A 20017-nucleotide genomic window follows, 5' to 3' on the forward strand; every position below is an offset into this window, starting at 1 on the left:
CTGGCTATTTCCCATGAACTACTGTAAAACCGCTACATCTTTTCATCTGGAACATTCTAGGCCTAAGGACCTACCTGATTTCTAGAAGGAAACCGGAGAAGTCCCCTCCTTGTAGCTGCTCCCAGTCGGCCTTGTCAGCCTCTGAGCACGCTGACTTGAAGTGCTGCTCGCAGGGCGCGCACCCCCCAGATTCAGCCCAGCCAGCCTCCAACCTTCCCCTGGTGAGTCAGGTGACACCTCAACATTTGTTAGGAAACAAATTGTCGAGAATTTGTTTTGTTGTTGTTGTTTTTACATTGCTTGAGGTACAATACTAAAGCTGCAAGTATTCTCACGGTCATTTTTGATACTGTATACGGTTTGCTTTTGCTTATGTGGGTGTTGCAGAAGCTTTAATAGTCTTTGCATAGACAATTCTCTTGCCTTAAGGGGGCTGAACAAGAAATAGATAGCCTATAGCCATTCCCATTACCATGTTCGTTTTGTGCAAGGTGGGAGCCAAAAGCAATTTTCCATGATTACCTCGGCAGCAGTCTTCATTAGAGTCCGTAAATGACTAAATCGTGAAAAATTGGCAACACGATTGCAGACGAAAGTGACCATTTTAAAGATTGGCAGGATCTGGGGGAATGGACATTATTCAAAATCAATAGGGTCCTTCCCGGGGCACAGAAAGTGTGCGGTGACAGGATGAGAGAGGTTGACAAGCAACGTGCCTTACAGACAACCCGTGGTTTATCTTTTGCGACCCATTTGCAGTTGTTTAAGGGTTTAGAATTACTGTAACATCTATGCTAATTTGTTAGACCGTTGGACACAGAAAAAGGAAGAAAATCTAACAGTGTATAAAATTGAAAGACTCCCTCACTTTTCACGGGTGCTACGTTCCACGCCCACACGCGATGGACGTGAAAAAAAAATGCTGTTTTATTTTTTGTTGGTATATTTTTGTGGGTTCTGCTTCTACTGAGCCATAATAAAGCTGCCACACAGTTCTCACCCTTCTAAATATAACAAGAAAAACAGCATCATAAATAAAGAAAATAGTAAATCCGGGAGGGGTGGGGGTGGCACGGGTGGGTGGCGAATTGAGCGGGGTAATAATCTATGAAAAATTTGCGAAATAGCGAGGTACAACCCAAGAAAAACAGAGTAATGTATGAATTTTGGACCCAAATACAAATCCGCGATATCGTGAAGTGAACCGCGAAGTAGCAAAGTAGTAGTAGTAGTATAACGGTCATTTCGTCTGAAGAAAGTCCGCCAGCTTTATGACAACATACAGTGGGATAAGAAACTCTATAGAATTAGCTACTATAATAAATTAACAATAATAACAAAAATTATGAAACAAAAGCAAAAACATTGTACATTGAAACAAATACTACTTTAAAACATAAAGTACGGACCAACAACCCATACAAGCAGAGCATACAACAATACACACATATATTCATTCTCTCAACTCTATGGGAACAATGAATATTAAAACAGTGAAATGTGGCATTGTATTACACTGAGGGCGCATCCTCCTCTTCTTGATGTTAATTATGCTGCATCTCTTCTGATAGACTTCAGTGCTGCACAGAGGCAGTCAGAGATGTCAATAATTGTACTCAAGTAAAAATACTCTTCTTACCATAGAATATAATAACTCAAGTAAAACTGAATCTAAGGAACTTTCAATATTTTTTTTTTTATTAAATCAGGACAAGAATGTCATATAGACAAAAATATAAAATAGGAATTTGCAAATTCAGATACTGTTCAACAATCATCATTTTAACCAAAACAATAATATTTAAATTTTACATAAAGTAACATATATTCATGTCATTCAAGAACCAAATAAATAGGTTGTGCAAGTAATAATAGATAATGAAATTAAATATTATTTTATAAATAGAAGAGAATAAAAGATGATAATAATAGATTAAAATAAAAATAAAACTACAAAAATAAAAATAAAACAATGTAACAATAAAAGAAGTGTTTGTTTATAACAAAAATACTCAAGTAAAAAAGCATAATTAAAACTACCTTGAAAAGTGCAATTTATCCAAAAAGTTACTTACAGTAAATAAATGTAATGAAGTAATTGTAACACATTACTAATCCCCTCTGGTGCTGCCAATCATTATACTGCACAACATGATACAACTCTAAATTCGGACTCACCTGTGTATGTAAAAAAACATTAAGAAAAACAACAACAATTGCTTGATAATCTGTGAAATAGTAGGGCCATGCATAATGAACCTCAATAAAGGGAGGGTTCACTGTCCATTATTTCCCTGGAGCAAATTATTTGCCGTTACAGAACGGATTATGTTCGACTTTGGCAGTTCCTCTGTATTTTGTGATATTAAAAATGAGCATGTTTATTGCTTTGAAAACAATCAGCGCAGGAGCTACTGTTATGGAAACTTATTTGTGCCAGCCATTGACAATATAATGAGCCTGAGCATGTCCCGCTCGTCTTCTTCATCTCCGCTTTCAAGAGGAATTTCTCATTTGCATTTTGAAAGCGCACAAATCTCCAAAAGGGATCTCAGAACCCTTGCACTTTAATATTCACTCCTGTGCTTGTGCGCACTCCCGCAGTGCCTCGTTTCAACTTTCTGACACACCAGTGTTCGCATGGCTGGATGGAAAAAAAAAGTTAGCAAAGCAGGTCGGAGGATGACGAGACTGGAGTCAGTAGGGGGCCCCTTATTTTAATGAGTTGAGGCATGCTGGGAGGAGTGAAGGGCCTTCTCAAGCCTTGATGACCGCTATCCCTTTATGGCAAGTTATCATTTTTAGGGCCCAATCTCAAGGATCACGCATGGAGACCTTCAAGTACCAACATCTGTATAAAAGTGCTCATACGCTGAATGAAGCTTTAATGCCGTGGATGCTGACATTTTCAGCCGAATACATCTGATGTCCATGTTTCTCTGCAAATGTAGTCTAAAAACAGACACGGAGAATGTGCAGAATATGCTGATGCAACAAATGTATGCCACCCGCAAATACTGTTTTCATCTCACTTTTCCCATCAGGAAAAAGAAGGCCAGTACTTGAAATCGGTGCCATTAAGCGCCAGGAAATTATATATATAAATAGGTCACAGTATTATATATTAATAATAATATAATATTATTATAAGAAAATTAGCAGTAGCTTCCTAAAATCAGACTTTACCATGATATGCTGTGTATAATCAAGTCTTTAGAAATTGTGTGATTTTTACATATTTGTGTTAGTCCTTATCAAACTTTTAAATTAATTTAAAAAACACTTAAAATATTACCCTCACTAAAAAAAAAATAACAATCCATGAGTCACATGGTCCACAAGAAGTTGGATCATTAAAATCGTCTGCAGGCAACGGAAAGACCAAAAGTAAGTTCGAGCAATGATTTTTCTCATATATTCCATGATATTCACCTGTGAGTGACGGAGTTCCTATTTTGGCTCAATCCTGTTGCCCAGATTACATTTGTTTTTTTGTTTTTTTTATACATTTTGTTCAATTATTTCATTTATTTTTTAAATCAAATTTCATTTTTGTTTTTGTTAGTGTCAACATGCTATTAGTATAAATGCCATGTGGCTATATACTGTAGTTAATTATTTGCAAATTATATGCTAAAAACTTCACTCCCGTTACATTTAGTCCTTTTACTCCGATGAGGATTTTTTAATTTTTTTTTTTTATAAATAGAACAATGACAGAAGCAAAATGTTGCCTGATTTGGGGTAATACACATTTGAGTTGTTCAATATATTACACGATATTTTCAGATTAAAAAAATATATATTACAAGATCATTACCAAAGGCACATGGCACTGATTGGTGGAATGGAACAAATACAGTAGTAACATCATCATTCATCAATTTTTTCATCTAAAAAATAGTGAATTTCCTCAAATATTTAATCCTACAGTAATAAAGGGTGTCTTCTCATTTTGTCCTTGGATGTATAACCCACAAGACATATAAACACCTCCCTTGAATCTACTTTTTTACTTGCCCTATTTAGAGGCTATCATGTTCACACACGGACATTAAAAACCAGGCAAGGCCGTTTGAAGCATGTTACTAACCAAAACAGCAGCACCTACCAAAGCATATACAGGTAAACAGTCTTGTCAGATGAACCGATCAAGTGTGGCAAAGATGAGTTTCCCGAGCCGTATTAAAAAAAGATCTCATTATGTGGAGAAGGCATTATATTCATTATTAAACATTCAGGAAGGTGTTACCCCAAACGTGAATAACAGCCTCCTTGCCTTTCCACTTCTACCTCCTTGCAGCCTCCGTGTCCGTCTTGCAGTGTCGTCCTCATACCAGGGGATGAAAAGGTGCTGGAGGAAGGTGACGTGAACCACGGCCGCCATGAAGACCACAAGACCAGTAATGGCAAGGTTAGACTGCTGGTTAGACTACTTATTGTGAACAAAACCTCAGAGCTCTCATTAGAATGTCTCTCCTTCAGGATACTTCAGGTTTAAAGAGTTTCCCTGGGGTGTCTGCGGGTTGCGGCCCAAAGGCTCTGAATGGCCTGCTGGGTCCCCAGCTGGAACCTTTGAACAACAGTCAAACATCGCTGTGTGAGATGCTGCAGGAGAAGGAGAAGAAGACGTGGGCCGGAGGGGCTTTGGGCATGGACCACTCGGCGCTCATCCCGCTGCGTTCCAAGAACTTCCGGGAGAGAAGTGACGCCCACTTTGTGGACGTCATTAAAGGGGACAGGTGAGGACAGCCAAAAATCATCCAAGGCTATTAAAGGAATGTATGTTATTACAGTCACTTTGCGCTCTACAGAGGGCACAATTGAGATCATTTGCAATGATTTGTCCTTCTTTGACAGCCTGATGAAGGACTATTTCTACAGACCGCCCATTAACAAGCTGTGCCTCACTTTCCTGGATAAGAGCCTGGAGTTGGCCTACCAGATAAGCTACCAAGAGGAGGTGCGTTTGTTGCGTTGCTAAGGTCGTCCCAAGACCCATGGCTATTATTAGATTGCTTTGACAAATGCTTGTCATTTAATCAGGGCTCTTTTGGGGGCAATTTTTGGTTGAGTGCTCCCCCACTGTACTGCATTCAGTTGCTGTAGCGGAGAGGTGTCAAACTCCTGCAGGTTTTGGAGGTTTCCCTTCTCCAACACAGCTATATATGATCAGCTCATCAGCAAGCTCTGCATAAGCCTGATAACGATCCTGCTGATTGGAATCAGCTTGTGTTGGAAGAGGAAAACCTCCAAAACCTGAGAACCAATTCTCATTTAAAAACATGACCTGGATGCCACAAGATTGCAGCTTTTTTCTAAAGCTTTCAACTCACTTCTACATATAGTTCCTTGGCAGTCCATCGTTCATGCCCCGACTATACACATTTTTGTATTAGTCATTTCATATGGCTTTTGTTAGCACAATATGGACTGCAATGCGCTTGCATGTGGGAAAGGAGAACTTCAGTTTCCAATTCAATACTCAGCTATTTATTGAAGCCCGGGAGATCAAATAAACATAAACTCACTTGGAGCACACACAAAAGCTTCTGTCAGCCACAGCTCTCACCCAAGCACTCACTCGCAGTCTGCAATACCACATGCCACCCCCACCAGGCCCCGCCTCTTAAAGGGATATGCATGTACACAAACACTACAATACGTACAGTATTTTGAACATACTGTTTAGATTTGGTGTCAAACTCATATTAGCTCAGGGGCCGCATGGAGGAAAATATATTACCAAGTGGGCAAGATTTGGTAAAATAATGGTATATAAATTAAAAACAATTGCCGTCCATTGTACGCAGATTTTCGCTGTTTGTGGGCCAGCCCTAAATTAGGAGCTCAACTGTAATCATATTGTTCCAAAAAATAACACAAATGCATACAGATCGCAGCAACACTTTGCCTGTATGAGTTCCAGACGTGTTAAATCTATCTGTTTTGCATGTATATTGTTCCCAGAATGCATTGTGTGGCGCATTTAATTAAGTTATAAAGACGTTAATCCTTGTCATATTATTTTTGTTATCAGTTATTGAATTTGTGTCGTATTTAACAGATTTATGTCAGTCTAAGATTTTTTAAAAATCTATTTTTAAACAAACCGTAACATTAAGTTGTGTTTAAAATAATGACATCCAGGACAAATTCCGTGTGCAAGCTACATTGGTCATCTGAGGACTGCTTGTGAAATTACGAATGTATTTGTTTTGATTGTGGCCGGCTGATTAATTGGTCCGACATTACACATTTTTTTACTTTACAAAATCGCCTCGGGGGCCGGATTAAACCCCTTTGCGGGCCTGATCCGGTCCGAGGGCCGTATGTTTGACTCCCTTTAGAACATACTTTTTTCTAAACATTTTATGCTTGTAATTGTGTGTGCGTGTGTGTGCGTGCGTGCGTGCGGGTGCGTGGGCGTGTGTGTGTTGAAATACATTTTGAGTTTTAAGAAAATGTATAAAGCTTTTGAACGCAAAAATAACATACATTTGGACTCAAATACACAACATTCGTTTTATTAGTCGCTCCAGTCCAGTGTGAATATCGACAATAAATATTTTTGGAATACTATATAAGCACCATATCCTCTTTCCAAAGCCAGACAGAGGTGGCCCTCTAAAAAAAGCAAAAAGGGCATTTAAAGACTTTTTTTTTTTAACATATTAACATGGTTAAAAATTTGTAATACTGTCAAGGTGTGTGTATGATTAGATAATTGATTTTGCGTTGTTGAAGGCATTCATTCAAAAACCAATGCACACCTTGGAAATCACTTGCAGCCCAACAGTTTGGGAGTCCTTAGTCTATTTTTTTGTCCCTGAAACAGAGTATGGCTTCATGCTTCATAGATGCACATGCATGTTTATATGCGTGTGGCTGTCCTTGGACTGATGAATCTTAATAGCTGTCTGTGCATGACACCCATTGTCTTTTTGGAATTCCATATTTTTAATCCCTGATTGTGTCCGAATTTTGCGTGTTTCTTCTGATTGTGTTTGTTTGTTCAGTGGGTTTGTGTCCTTTAACGCTCTCAAGACTGCGGCAGAGAAATATCCCGCAGGACATGAGAAGTGGAGAAATTTTATTGTGAGGCTGTGGTGCTCTCTACTGGTGTACTTCAGAAATGCACTTTTACAGCTTAAGTCCAATGTGTCAGTCTGCACAAACATTTAGCACTGACTTGATTTTCTAATAGGATTTCTGTGTTGTTCACTTAACAGGTGGAGGCCAAAGCATCGGTGCAAACCTTCGCCAGTCCAACGTTCAGTTCTTTCCTGGACAAGCTCTTGTGCTCTTTGGTATTTGTGGCTTTGTCACTGGCCTGTTTCCTTCGCTCCGTCATTCTCCAGCTGAGTCTACCCACTCCAGCTCTCATCGTGACCAGTGTGGCTGCCTTGCTGGAGGCCCTGGCTCTTTTGTTTGTTATACGGTGAGAAAACACAAGTGTAAAATATTACTAAGTGAGGAAATGGAAGAATGCAGATTCAATGCTTTCAGATTGATAGAGCTACATTGAAGGCTGAAGAACAGTTCTAAATCTCACTTGTAGTTGTAGGCAAAACAATTGTTACACTACAGCAAGAATCCAAAGTACAAACCCAATTCCAAAAAAGTTGTGACACTATAGAAATTGTGAATACAAACTGAATGCAATTATGTGGAAGTGCCAATTTTTTATATTTTATTCAGAATAGAACATAGAGAACAGGTCAAAAGTTTAAACTGAGAAAATGTATCATTTTAAGAGAAAACTATGTTGATTTTAAATTCCATGGTGTCAACAAATATCCAAAAAGTTGTGACAAAGCCATTTTCACCACTGTGAGGCATCCCCTCTTCTTACAACAGTCTGCAAACGTCTGGGGATCGAGGAGACAAGTTTCTCAAATTTCCATTCTTGTCTAACACGCGTCTCTCTATCTGTTCAACTGTCTTGGGCTTTCTTTGTTGCACCTTCACCTTTATGATGCGCCAAATGTGCTCTCGAAGTGAAAGAAGTGGACTGCAGGCTGGCCATTTCAATACCCGGCCGAATCCTTTTCCTACGCAACCATGATGTTGTAATTGGTGCTGCATGTGGTCTGGCATTAATCGTGTTGAGAAATGCAAGATCTTCTCTGAAAGTGATGATGCCTGGATGGGAGCATATGTTGTTCTCCAATCGGAATATACCTTTCCGCATTGGCACGGTGGATTGTGTTCACCCACAATGTTTTCTGGAAGTCTTTCTGAGCCCTTTCTGTGATTTCCCTTACAGCAAGCATTCCTGTTTGCTGTGCAGTGCCGTTTAGGGGTCCGAAGATCACGGGCATCCAGTATGATTTTTCGGCCTTGACCCTTACACACAGAGTTTGTTCCAGATTCTCTGAATCTTTGGATGATGTTATGCACTGTAGATGATGATTACTTCAACCTTTTAGCAATTTTTCGCCGGTAAACACCTTTCTGATATTTCTCCTCTATCTTTCTGCACAACATTGGAGGAATTGGTGATTCCATCTTGGCTTCTGAGAGACACTGCCACTCCGAGAAGCTCTTTTTATACTCCAATCAAGTTGCCAATGGACCTCATTAGTGGTAACTGGTCTTCCAGCTGTTTTTTTTTTTTTATAAGTGCAATTGACTTAGCCTCTTATTGCTACCTGTCCCAACTTTTTTGAGATTTGTTGGCACCATGAAATTTACAATCAACATATTTTTCCCTTAAAATGATAGTTTCTCAGTTTAAACTTTTGACCTGTCATCTATGTTCTATTCTGAACCAATTTTTTAAATTTGGCACTTCCACATAATTGCATTCAGTTTTTATTCACAATTTGTATAGTGTCCCAACTTTTTGGGAATTGGGTTTGTAGGTAGATAGGTAGGTACTCTATTTAGAGTAAATTTGACTTTATTTAGAGTGGGACCAAATAGTTTTAGAGTAGGCTAATATTTACACTTGGTAGAGAGTTAAATCAAGGACTGGGGAAAAAAATACGAAGTGACTCAAGGGTGAGGAACGAACTCACAACCTTCAGCTTGGAAGACTGCTACACTACCACCTGAGCTATGCCCCTCTTATTGTTTGCTTAACTCCAAAAAAGAGACCAAAAACAATGTTTTGGAATTAGGAAGATTCCAACTGACATGAGCAATATCTAACAAGCAGGAGCTGCGTGGCTCAGGGAGTAGATTGGTCTACCAAGCTGAAGGTCATGAGTTTGTTCCTCAACCCTTGAGTGACATTTATTATTTTCCAATTCTTTATTTTACTCTCTTCATAGTGTAAATATTACTCTAATAGATGAACAGGTAGATGGATGGACAAATAGATGTATGGATGGACAGATAGATATGGATAGATGGTTTACTGTGTCTGTTTTAGGACAATGCTGGAAAATAATGATGTGTAAGTCTCTTCCTTGTAAACTGTGATGTGCTTACCTTGCATTGTAAGCTTTTGGTAAATTACATGAAAATTAACTTTAATTATGTCTGTTCAGTGTAAACAAACATTTGTTGGGTTGTGGTGTGCTGGAACCCTGTTTATCAACTTAGAGCTTCAGAGGGAGTCAATTTCTTACTATGTGAATGACTGCTCAGCAATATTTTTGGCTTGTTTCTCGATGCAACATTGTGGAAATAAACAAACAAATGCAAAAAATAGAAAGATAAATGAATAAATACGTAGGTATGGGTGCAACGCATCCAATACACCTACAGTGGGGATTGGAAGTTTGGCCACCCCAGTTAAAAAAAATTACAAAATTTACTGTGCATAAACAAGCCAAAGAAAGATGGAATATTTTCTTATAACGTAAAAAAGAAAGTTTGATTTTATTTCCATAATTTACAAAAAAAAAATAATAATAATGACGTCTGCAAAAGTTTGGGCCCCCTGCAGAGTTTTTAGCGTGTACTGCCCACTTTGAAAAGCTGAGGCCTGACAATGTCATGGATTGTTGATACAATCATTGTCTGGAAAGACCAGGTGATGTAAATCCCCAAAAATTTAAATTCTCAGACGCATCTCGCTTTGCCCCAACATTCAGTGAAGACTAGGAAAAAACAATGTCAGGAAAAGCCTACATGAACAACTGAATATTGAAACAGAAAATAACTGATCCTCACAAAGCGGGAGAAGGCTATATATGCCAATATCCTCTGTCCGGAATGTAATCAAGAAATGACAGTCATCGGGAACAGTGTAAATCAAAGCAAGAACTGGAAGACAGAACAACTCACAGGATTCTGAGAAAAACAAGTCAAAACCCATGTTTGACTCCACGATCCCTCCATTGGAGCTGTGTATAAAGAGATACTTGTACTTATTCATAGAAAAGTCTTCAGAAGAAAACCCCATCCACGTCCTCCTCACTACAGACATGCCTGATGCATTTTGGAAACAAGTTCAGTGGATCGACTATAGTACCACTTTTTTCCTGGGTTGCCCAAACTTTTGATCGCCATCCATGTATGATGTTAAATTCTATACATCAGTGTTTATTGCTTCTCGTTCTTTACCTTCCCAGTATGGCGTTCTACCTGGACAGCGCTCTGAAGTGCACACGCACGCTGATGAAAGCCGTGTCGGGTTGGATGCCGCGCCACCTCATCGGCGCCGTCACGGTGTCCTTGCCCGCTCTAGCTGTCTTCTCGCACGTCACTTGCGATATGCATCACTCCATTCAGGTGGAGCATCACAGTGTTATCATTATTATTTTCTCCACTTGGCAGGTGCGTTGTCATCACAATTGTTCTGCCAAATTAAAATAATCATTCTGTGTTGTTTTTCCCCCACCTGCCTTCCAGTTCACAATGTTCATCTGCTGTGCTGTCATCATTGCTATCATTCAGTTCTGTAACTCTTGCCAGCTCTCCTACTGGATGCGCTCAAGCTTAGCAACTTTAGTTGGACTGGCACTTCTTTCTCTGCTCTTCACGTCTCCCTGCAGGTAGGACGTTAGGAAGTTAGCCAAAATTTCTAAAATGAATTGTCCACTGAGTTAGCAATTTACTAAATTGGGCCTGACCGTTAAGCGTTTTTGAGGCCGATTCCAATGTTTGGCAGAATGAAATTCCGATAACCGATTAATGAGCCCATCCATCCATTATCTGAACTGCTTATTCTTATGTGGCAGTCCTTGCTATCTTCGGGCAGTAGGCGGGGTTACACCCTGAACTGGATCCTAGTCAATCGCAGTGATTAATGGGTGGAATAATTAAAATATATATACAATGTATAACTTTATTTTGGGTTCCTTAACACTTAACGAACATTTGACTGTTTTACAATACTTTATCCTTTAATTTTTATTTTATTTTTTATTTGTTTAACTATACAACACTATACAAAATCTGCCATTTTTTTGTTGGGGGTGGCAAAATTCTAATATCAATATCTTCTGTCTTATGTTGCCATATGTAATTAAAAAACAAACAAAAAAAAACCTAATACCAGCCAATTAAATCGATCAGCTGATTAACTAGTCTAGCCTTAATCCTTAATATACAGTGCTGTTAACAGTACATGTTGTGACATTTTACTTTTATTTATTATACAGGGTTTCCTTGAAATACAAGTTTATTTGTTCCCGTGATCATGCTTGTATCTCAAATCGTCTTTATTAATCCTTTGTAGCTTCCCCAAAGAAACTAGTGCTGAACGATTTGGACATTTTGTATCTCGTTGTTGATATCTCAAAATCGATATGATATGACTATGGGTTCACTGAAAAGTAAGCATTTTTCTTAAACATAAAAAAAATATTATTTAAAGTGCAGTTTTCCTGGTTAGAATCACTATCGGTCATCAACGTTAGCATAAAGTCACCAATAAATAAAGTGAAATCAAAATTTGCTTTGCAGCTCTGCTGTAACAATAAATAAATAAATATATTGTGTATAATTTGTATGTACTGTATGTTTTATTTCCTCTAGGGTTGCTGCAAATCTTTTTTTCTGGTAAGTTTCCCCCCCACTCCTAATGATTAATTTTCACACATGGTGAGGTATTGGGTACCATGTCTGCCTTGTGTAGGTTCAAATCTCAGCTCAGGTCCTCCTGTGTGGAGTATGCATGTTCTTCCCATTTTTGCAAGGGCCTTCTCTGGCCACACCAGCTTCCTCCCACATTTTAAAATATGTTCATTGAAGACTCTAAATTGTTTATTGAATGTGAGTTTGAATGTTTGTCTATCTATAGCCCTGCAAGTGTCTGGCATATTGAAATTGCTCTACTTATTATTCTGACACTCCTGGTAACTGTTACCTTTTTGAGAGCCTTACCATACTCAAAAAGTCAAAATTTTGCAAACACTTATATCCTAGCAACAATATGTTTTAGAGCTTCCCCTGGAGCACATAAATGTGTCGTGTACATCACATCATCTGAAGCAGTTGAGAATCAATATTAAGCTAACAACAAGCAGAAAACAAAATACATCACCTTTACCCACCAGATATGCTGATTATTAAGTGTATTCTCTACGCGTGTTTTCTCAGTTGAATTTGCTGTTAACAAATTTTCAGAGGACAGAAAAATATTGACTCCTTCGAGGGCCAGTGCTCCTGCCCTGTGAGAATGAATCGGAACTCTGACTGGTTAAATAAAACTTTTACTTATTGTACATGTACTGGAAGCCAATCGGATGAATAGACTGTTTGGAATAAATTCATAACATTTTATGGAATACATTTGACAATTTAGGTTTAAATTGTAACGAGATTTTGTGGACAGCCCGTATACTGTACATTTTCTCTCCTGCAGGTCAGACAAGCCGAGCAACAGCAGCAATAGCTCAGCCCTCAAATACGAGATGCAGACTGATGGGGACGGTGAAGCCCACCCCAGAGACCTGCTGGGCCCCGAGGCCTGCGTGGCCTTTTTCCTCCTCCTCCTCCTCGTCTGGTTCCTCAACCGGGAATTCGAGGTGAGTTACCGCCTCCATTACCATGGCAACGTGGAGGCCGACCAGCACCGCATCAAAATCCAGAACATGAGGGATCAGGCCGACTGGCTGCTCCGCAACATCATCCCCATCCACGTGGCGGAGCAGCTAAAGGTCACGCAGAGCTACTCCAAGAACCACGACAATGTGGGCGTCATCTTCGCCAGCATCGTCAACTTCAGCGAGTTCTACGAAGAGAGCTACGAAGGCGGTAAGGAGTGCTACCGGGTCCTCAACGAGCTGATCGGCGACTTTGACGAGCTGCTGCGGATGCCCGCCTTTGCCAATATCGAAAAGATCAAGACCATCGGCGCCACGTACATGGCGGCGGCGGGCCTCAACGCTCAGCAGTGCGCCGACGCCGCCCATCCTCACGCTCACCTGCGCGCCCTCTTCGACTTTGCCCTGGAAATGATGCGCGTGGTGGACGACTTCAACAAGAACATGCTGGGCTTCGGCTTCAAGCTCCGTATCGGGTTTAACCACGGGCCCCTCACCGCCGGAGTCATCGGCACCACCAAGCTCCTGTACGACATCTGGGGAGACACGGTCAACATCGCCTCTCGCATGGACACCACGGGCGTGGAGTGCCGCGTCCAGGTCAGCGAGGAGAGCTACTGCGTGCTCAGCGGCATGGACTACGACTTCGACTACCGCGGCACCGTCAACGTCAAGGGCAAAGGACAGATGAAGACCTTCCTTTACCCCAAATGCGGCGACAGCGGCTCCGTGCCCCAATACCAGCTGTCCGTGTCCCCGGAGATCAGGGCGCAGGTGGACGGCAGCATCGGACGCTCGCCCACCGATGAAATCGCCAGCATGGTGCCAAGCACGGCGGCCAGCAGCAGCATGGTGCCCAGCGCCAGTGCCGGATCCTCTGCCAAAACGGGGCTTTGCCACGAGAGGGGCGAAGGGCTTCAATGGCGTCCCTCTGCGCAGGTCTGTCACGCCAGGCGCTCCGTGTCGCACAGCGGCCTGACGTCCGTGCACGTCAATAACTTGGAGGGACCGCCTTTGGTCGCCAATAGGAACCGGCTCGTCGTCTCGGTGGCGGTGAAGCCTGCCCAGAAGGACGGACACCAGGATTCCAACAGACTTTAAACATTTTCAAGGCTTTTATCAAGTGGGAAACCTTTTTCCTGTTTTTAGTAAGTCCACTGAAGACCGCATTCATGAAAAATACTGTGTATGTTTCAATTGCCTTCCGCTCCCCTCTTCCACCTGACAGTAGGGATTTGAAGTAAAACAGTGTAGAAAAACCCAAAGGTAAGCCTGTTTTTTGTTATGCTGGAAACTTGAGCGACTGACATTTTTATCGGCTTGTGCCAGGTCGAAGGAAGGATATAATGAACCGCATACTTGATTATCTCTACCTTTAATCTGTCTTCTTTTAAGTGCCTTTAGCATAAAATAACTTCTAGACTTAAGCCTTTTTTTCTGAAAACACTAAAAAGGGAACAAAAATGCTGTAGATGTATCACTGTTTTGGTTTCTAAGCCATCTTTTTTTTTTGGCGACCTTTTGCCTTTGATTAACAAACGACTAACCTTACAAGCGGAAAGTGCTACATGATTTATAGTTAAATGCTTTCCATGTTTGTCATGAAAACACCAAAGTTGTTTAAGAGACTTGTGGGGGCGAAGCTCCATGTTGAGTGTGCGTAACTGCATGTACAGTATACAAGGCGTGTGGGTGTGTCTTTACGTCTGTTGGGATTAGATCAGCCGTAAAGCTAAGGGATGGCTAGGAACCTTCTTTTATATCATGTAGTGTTTTTTTTCCCTAAGTAAGATGGCACTCTGTATCAGCTAATAAGCATGCTTGAAATGATCATTCAAAAAGGTGAGGCAGGAAGCTACTTTTAAACTGTTGAATGGATTTTTGGATTAGAGCGAAGCTCAACTGTCGAATAATTATTATTGCCATAAGACTTGAAATGTTCATGTGAATCTTCTGTCCTCTTACTGAGATCGTAGAAGCTAGATGCATTGAAAAAAAATTACATCACTGTTTTCACTGTAGTATTATTATTATTATTACTATATTGCAGCCCCAAAAGTAAAAGTTGCTATTTAATATATCAAAACTTTCCTGGAAACACATGCCTCAAAAGTCACTCAAAAACCTGGAAGTCAACAGAGTTCCATTCCTATGGCAGTGACGTACCGGATTGGTACTTAAATCACAGTCTATTTGTCTTTCTACTGTAATGACAAGTAACTGTGATATTCATGTAAACTATACAGTGGAACGCTTTATTCACAAGAGATAGGGACTAGGTCGGCCCGTGATAATTGAAAATCTACGTGTAATTGCTGGCCATTGAAATGCATTTGGGTGGGGTGGTAATGTAAACATAAAAAAATATTCATTTTTCAATTTATTTTCAATTTGTCACACCAAGTTTCATCCATCATTAGAGTCCTCCCCCCAATTGTGTGTGTTTTTTGTTTTTGTTTTTGTTTTTTACACTTGTATGACATTTAGTATAGTTTTAGATGGCCAGTGATGAGCACGTCTGCCTCACAGTTCTAATAATCTGTGTTTGCATCCCAGCTCCAGCCTTCCTTTGTGTTTGCAAAATAGAAACAAATGAAGGCCCAAAAAGATTCCACTGTGCTATATGAAGTTATGTTGATGAAATGGATTGTGTGCTCAGGGGCAAAACAATTGAACAGTTCAAATCAGACTGTCCTAAAATAAGTAAGCAGTACAAACCAAAATTATTGCTATTATAAAAATCACTTTTTTGCCCATTCGGCTGATTGAATTAAATTCATGTATCATTTGACATTATCCTATGTGATGCACATAATTTTGTATTGTCGTGGATATCTTGTGCCTTTAATTTTCCTGTCTGTATCAACATCAACTAAAGTATATTGAGTAATTGATGGATATTTTTTTTTTATGTATTTGAGTAGTGCCTTTTTAAAAAAAACAAGTTGTTGTAAACATACACTACACATTACAATAACAAGCCATTCAGCTGACTTGTTTGACGTTGTCTTTGTTTTCCCCCGCTTGCCTTATATTATGTCCTGTATTTCTGTAGGTTATAGTTTTGAGCACACTAGATGATGAATGGATGGATAATGCAAATTGGATCAAAGCAATTGTATGTTTATGAGCACACAATTCTCACCAAATGTGTATTTATTACTACAGTAAAGGTGTGCATTAGTAATGATCCAAGAATAAGTAGGCTGCTTAATAAGTTTCAGGTGAAGTGCATATTTTTTTACTAGTTTTGACACTTAAATTGATTTATTTTTATTAGATTTGATTCTGAATTACTGTAATTAACGTCATATAAGTGCTATAAGTGGATCATTAATACATTTTCTTGCTTCTTGCACTGTAAAGATTAAATTTAAGATATTTGTTGTTTGACGTAAGTGGCGTTCTGAGCCAGGAAAGTGGCATGCTGGGAAATATTGATGCCAAAGAGTGTCATTCCTGTCTTGTCTGCATTAAAAAAATAAAAGTTTCTCGCGTGTTTGATTGTGGTGAGCACGTTCATCATAACTTAACATAACTCACTCTAAATTCACTGTTTGCACATGGTTTTATGTAGCTTACGACTTTGTACTGCATAATATCTGAGTATTTTCTATTATTTATATTTGTGCATGTATTGAATAACAAAGAACTAGCTCATTTATCAATTTTGGAATATGATATAGTACGTGTGTACACTTTGCCTGCTTGTGTGTTAAATTGTGTTTGTGTTTTGAAAGGGACTCACTTATTAAGCTGTAATAATTTCTTGTAACATTTTTCTATATACTTGTCCTTTTTTGGGGAGTCTCAACTAGCCAAATAAAGACACTTCTAAATGGCGTAATTTTGTAAACCTTAGGCAGTGCGAATAGCATGCCACACTCATTTTTCAAGACTTGTTATTGTTGAATTGTTTTTTTGTTTTGTATAAAGCACATTAATGTGGTAGGCAAATTATTCAATTTCTTCGTTGTTGTTAAACGCTTTTACTATTCAACATGAGATGAATGAGATGTGAGAAATTAGTGAAGTTATTTTGCTATTCACTCCATACCAAAATACTAAAAAATAAAAAAAGAACTGCTTCCCTACTGTGAACATACATTTGTTCTGTAGTTGATAGTTTATAAACGTCTATTTAAAAAAAGAAAAGAAAAAAAAGATGTATTGTGGCTGCAAATCCAAGACTAGTTTATGTACTTGTGGTATGTACGCTTTTTTTTTTTTTTTAATGTTTAAATACCCACAGACACTCGCTTCTGTTGCAAGGGTACATCAGCAGTGCTAGTACAAATTTATTAATTTTTATTTTAAATATAATTTTTTTAAATATTGTCCTTGAACTGCAGACAGACAAAAAAATATTTTTCAAGAAATGACATTTTCTACATTTTTGAAATTTTAACTTTTTTGAATTTATTTATTATTATTGTTATTGTTATTAGTGAAATTGGTAGTTCTTAGGATTGCAATATGTCGTATGCCCAATGCCCATACGACATATAACTCCCAAATTCCAAGTTGTTAAAACCGTTTGTTTGCACAAAAAAAATAAATAACTAAAAAAAACTTTTTTTCTCATCCCCCCAGCTGTAAAGTGTATTCCAAAGGAAAGAAAAAGTGAGTGCCTATTTTTTTTTATATATACTAAAATTTAAATCAAGTTTAGAAAAGTTTTTGCACGCATTTTCGAAGAACGCATACCAGGAATACAATATTTTTACGGTCTTACGTCCACGTGACGCACGGTGGGACACAGGTTTACGTCATGACGTCATATGCACGCCCCCCTCCTCCCTTCCCCTCCTCCCCCACAGTCTAGCTGGGAAGAAAAAAAAAACTTTTTGTATCGTAGGAATCAACAGCCGCCATCTTGACGCGGCTCAGAATCGGGATTTCTGGGGGGGAATTAATTGTCAAAAAAACGACCGGAGCCACCCAGAGCGGACCCCAACCGGCATTTTGTTGGCCCAAATTGAAGCGCGGGTTCTTCCGGCGAGGATTAATGCAAACATGTGAGGGCTACTCTGGATTTTGTCGTGCCGAGAGCCCACCGTATATTTGATTTCCCTTTTAGCGAGCGGCGCTTCTCGCCGCCCGTCCGCCCCGAGCCGCCGTATTTTCCGGCGCGACAGCAACCGGAAAAATAATCTATCTCAAAGGAAATATTTTTCGATTTTTGCTCTTTTTATCCGAGCCAGAGGTGGATTTTAAAGGGGCTCGTTTCGACGGCGAAAAAAATGACTCCGTGCGGATGCATCGCCGGTGGTCGCCGTAGAAATGGCTTCGCGTTCGCTTCGTGTAATATTTCCTGATTGATTTTTATTTATTCCTCTCGACGCGAGAAAATTTTGGATGCAATTATTGGGGATAATTATGTGGGTGGTTAGATGTTGGATTATCATGGGGTGATCTCCGGTGGCGAAGCGTGGCGCTGTTGCCTTTCTTTTGAAACCTCCTCTCCCCGGGCAGCATTTTGCCACTCAAAGAAAAACAAAACGAAGCCAGTTCAATTGATTCCTTTTGACGCGCTGTCATAAGAGAGCGTACTTAGAATAAACGAAGCCTGGGACCACCCCTGGCTGGACACCCAGAATGGCTGACAATCTGCTGGATGTCGGACCTCCCACTGCAAAGCGACCCAAACTCAATTCACCTCTCTCGGCGTCGGACGACCCAGGTGAGCGCTTCTTGTCTTCATGTTTGATTTGTCACCAGGGTTAAGATGTCAGTGAGATGAGGCCAAGGTGCCGCAGTCAAGTCAAAAGACCACCCCTGTCTCTGTTATACTGAGGGATCGCCGGTCTTTATCTTCTGTGAGCTACTTTTGACGCAAAGTGACAAGTAATATACATTAACATGGCTCATTTCCATAGCACAAGTTAATAATCTTGTTTTGCACATAACACTCATCAAAAATACAAATCTGGGACAAATGTTGTGGAAAATAATTAATATACACAGTTTTATACACACTTTATGTGTAAGCGTTGGCGGCACGGTGGTTAACTGGTTAGTACGTTCGCCCCCCAGTGCAGAGGACGTGAGATCGAGTCCGGGCTTCGGTCTTCCTGGGTGGAATTTGTATGTTTTCCCCGTGCTTGCGTGTGTTTTTTTCCCGCGGGTACTCCGGTTTCAAAGACATGCATGACAGGTTAATTGAACACTCCAAATTGTCCATAGGTGTGATTGTGATTGTGGATAGTTGTTCGTCTCCGTGTGCCCTGCGATTGGCTGGAAACCAGTTCAGGGTATACCCCGCCTAGTGCCCAAAGACAGCTGGGATAAGCTCCAGCACCCCCACGACCCTTGACGACAAGCGGTTAAGAAAATGGATGGATGGCTGGTATCGGTATTTGGTATCAGTATCGGTGACGACTCGAGTTAAGTATGTATCGGTCTGAAACAAAGTGGTATGACCATGCACCATGATGTGCATGAATTCTGTAAATTCAACTGACTAACTTTCTTTCACAGGCAACATACTTTAAGTTAAGAGTTCCAATAAGACTATTACCATGTTAACGCATTCATTCATTAGAACAATTCTGCCATAACATTTCACAAGTGGCAAGTTTTTGCCAGGATTCAAAATAGGGGTGGGCGAATTGATATTAAATCGTGTGACGATTTGATGCAGGGCTCACGATCTGTCATTTGTGTGAAATCATTTAATCGTGATGCAAAGCATTTCAGGACAATTTGACCGTCAAATTCATCGTCCATAATGCAGCATCACGCCAAACGACAAAGATCAGGCGAAAATCGTATGCAATGTGTGCAAAGAGAGGATGAAGATAAGTTACGGCAACACTGCCAGGATTTTTCCTGGCCGGAATTACCAGGTTTTTTATTTTAAGGTATCGGTTAATACCAGTATCGGCCGCCCTCCTGTGGCCGTTTTATGATCAGGAATTAGAAATTAAATTAATTAATAGAAAGTTGCCATTAAATTTCATGCAGTTTTAAGGAAAAATAATAGGTATTTTTAAAAATCATCTGTCATTTTTGGGTGGGGAATTTTATGTACTAGTGGTATCGTATTTGGTATCAGTGTCGGTGACTACTCA

General features: G+C 39.9%; 2 protein-coding genes across 3 annotated transcripts in view; both read left to right on the plus strand.

Annotated features, from left to right (window-relative positions):
• Positions 1 to 17038, plus strand: part of adcy9b (adenylate cyclase 9b) — a 56083-nt gene extending 39045 nt beyond the window's left edge. For both annotated transcript variants that reach the window (XM_077557712.1, XM_077557713.1), the window contains 9 exons: positions 61 to 221; positions 4304 to 4414; positions 4486 to 4742; positions 4861 to 4963; positions 7233 to 7441; positions 10527 to 10686; positions 10807 to 10949; positions 11935 to 11958; positions 12764 to 17038. In XM_077557712.1, the coding sequence (XP_077413838.1) occupies positions 61 to 221; positions 4304 to 4414; positions 4486 to 4742; positions 4861 to 4963; positions 7233 to 7441; positions 10527 to 10686; positions 10807 to 10949; positions 11935 to 11958; positions 12764 to 14045 (2450 nt within the window). In that variant the 3' untranslated portion in view covers positions 14046 to 17038. The remainder of the gene's footprint in view (positions 1 to 60; positions 222 to 4303; positions 4415 to 4485; positions 4743 to 4860; positions 4964 to 7232; positions 7442 to 10526; positions 10687 to 10806; positions 10950 to 11934; positions 11959 to 12763) is intronic.
• A 768-nt stretch (positions 17039 to 17806) lies between these two features.
• The window catches only part of crebbpb (CREB binding lysine acetyltransferase b), a 52003-nt gene continuing 49792 nt past the window's right edge, over positions 17807 to 20017 (plus strand). Inside the window, exon 1 of the mRNA XM_077556143.1 lies at positions 17807 to 18627. Coding sequence (XP_077412269.1) covers positions 18543 to 18627 — 85 coding nt within the window. The 5' untranslated portion in view covers positions 17807 to 18542. The remainder of the gene's footprint in view (positions 18628 to 20017) is intronic.

Source organism: Vanacampus margaritifer, chromosome 2, assembly GCF_051991255.1.
Source record: "Vanacampus margaritifer isolate UIUO_Vmar chromosome 2, RoL_Vmar_1.0, whole genome shotgun sequence".
Taxonomy (NCBI): domain Eukaryota; kingdom Metazoa; phylum Chordata; class Actinopteri; order Syngnathiformes; family Syngnathidae; genus Vanacampus; species Vanacampus margaritifer.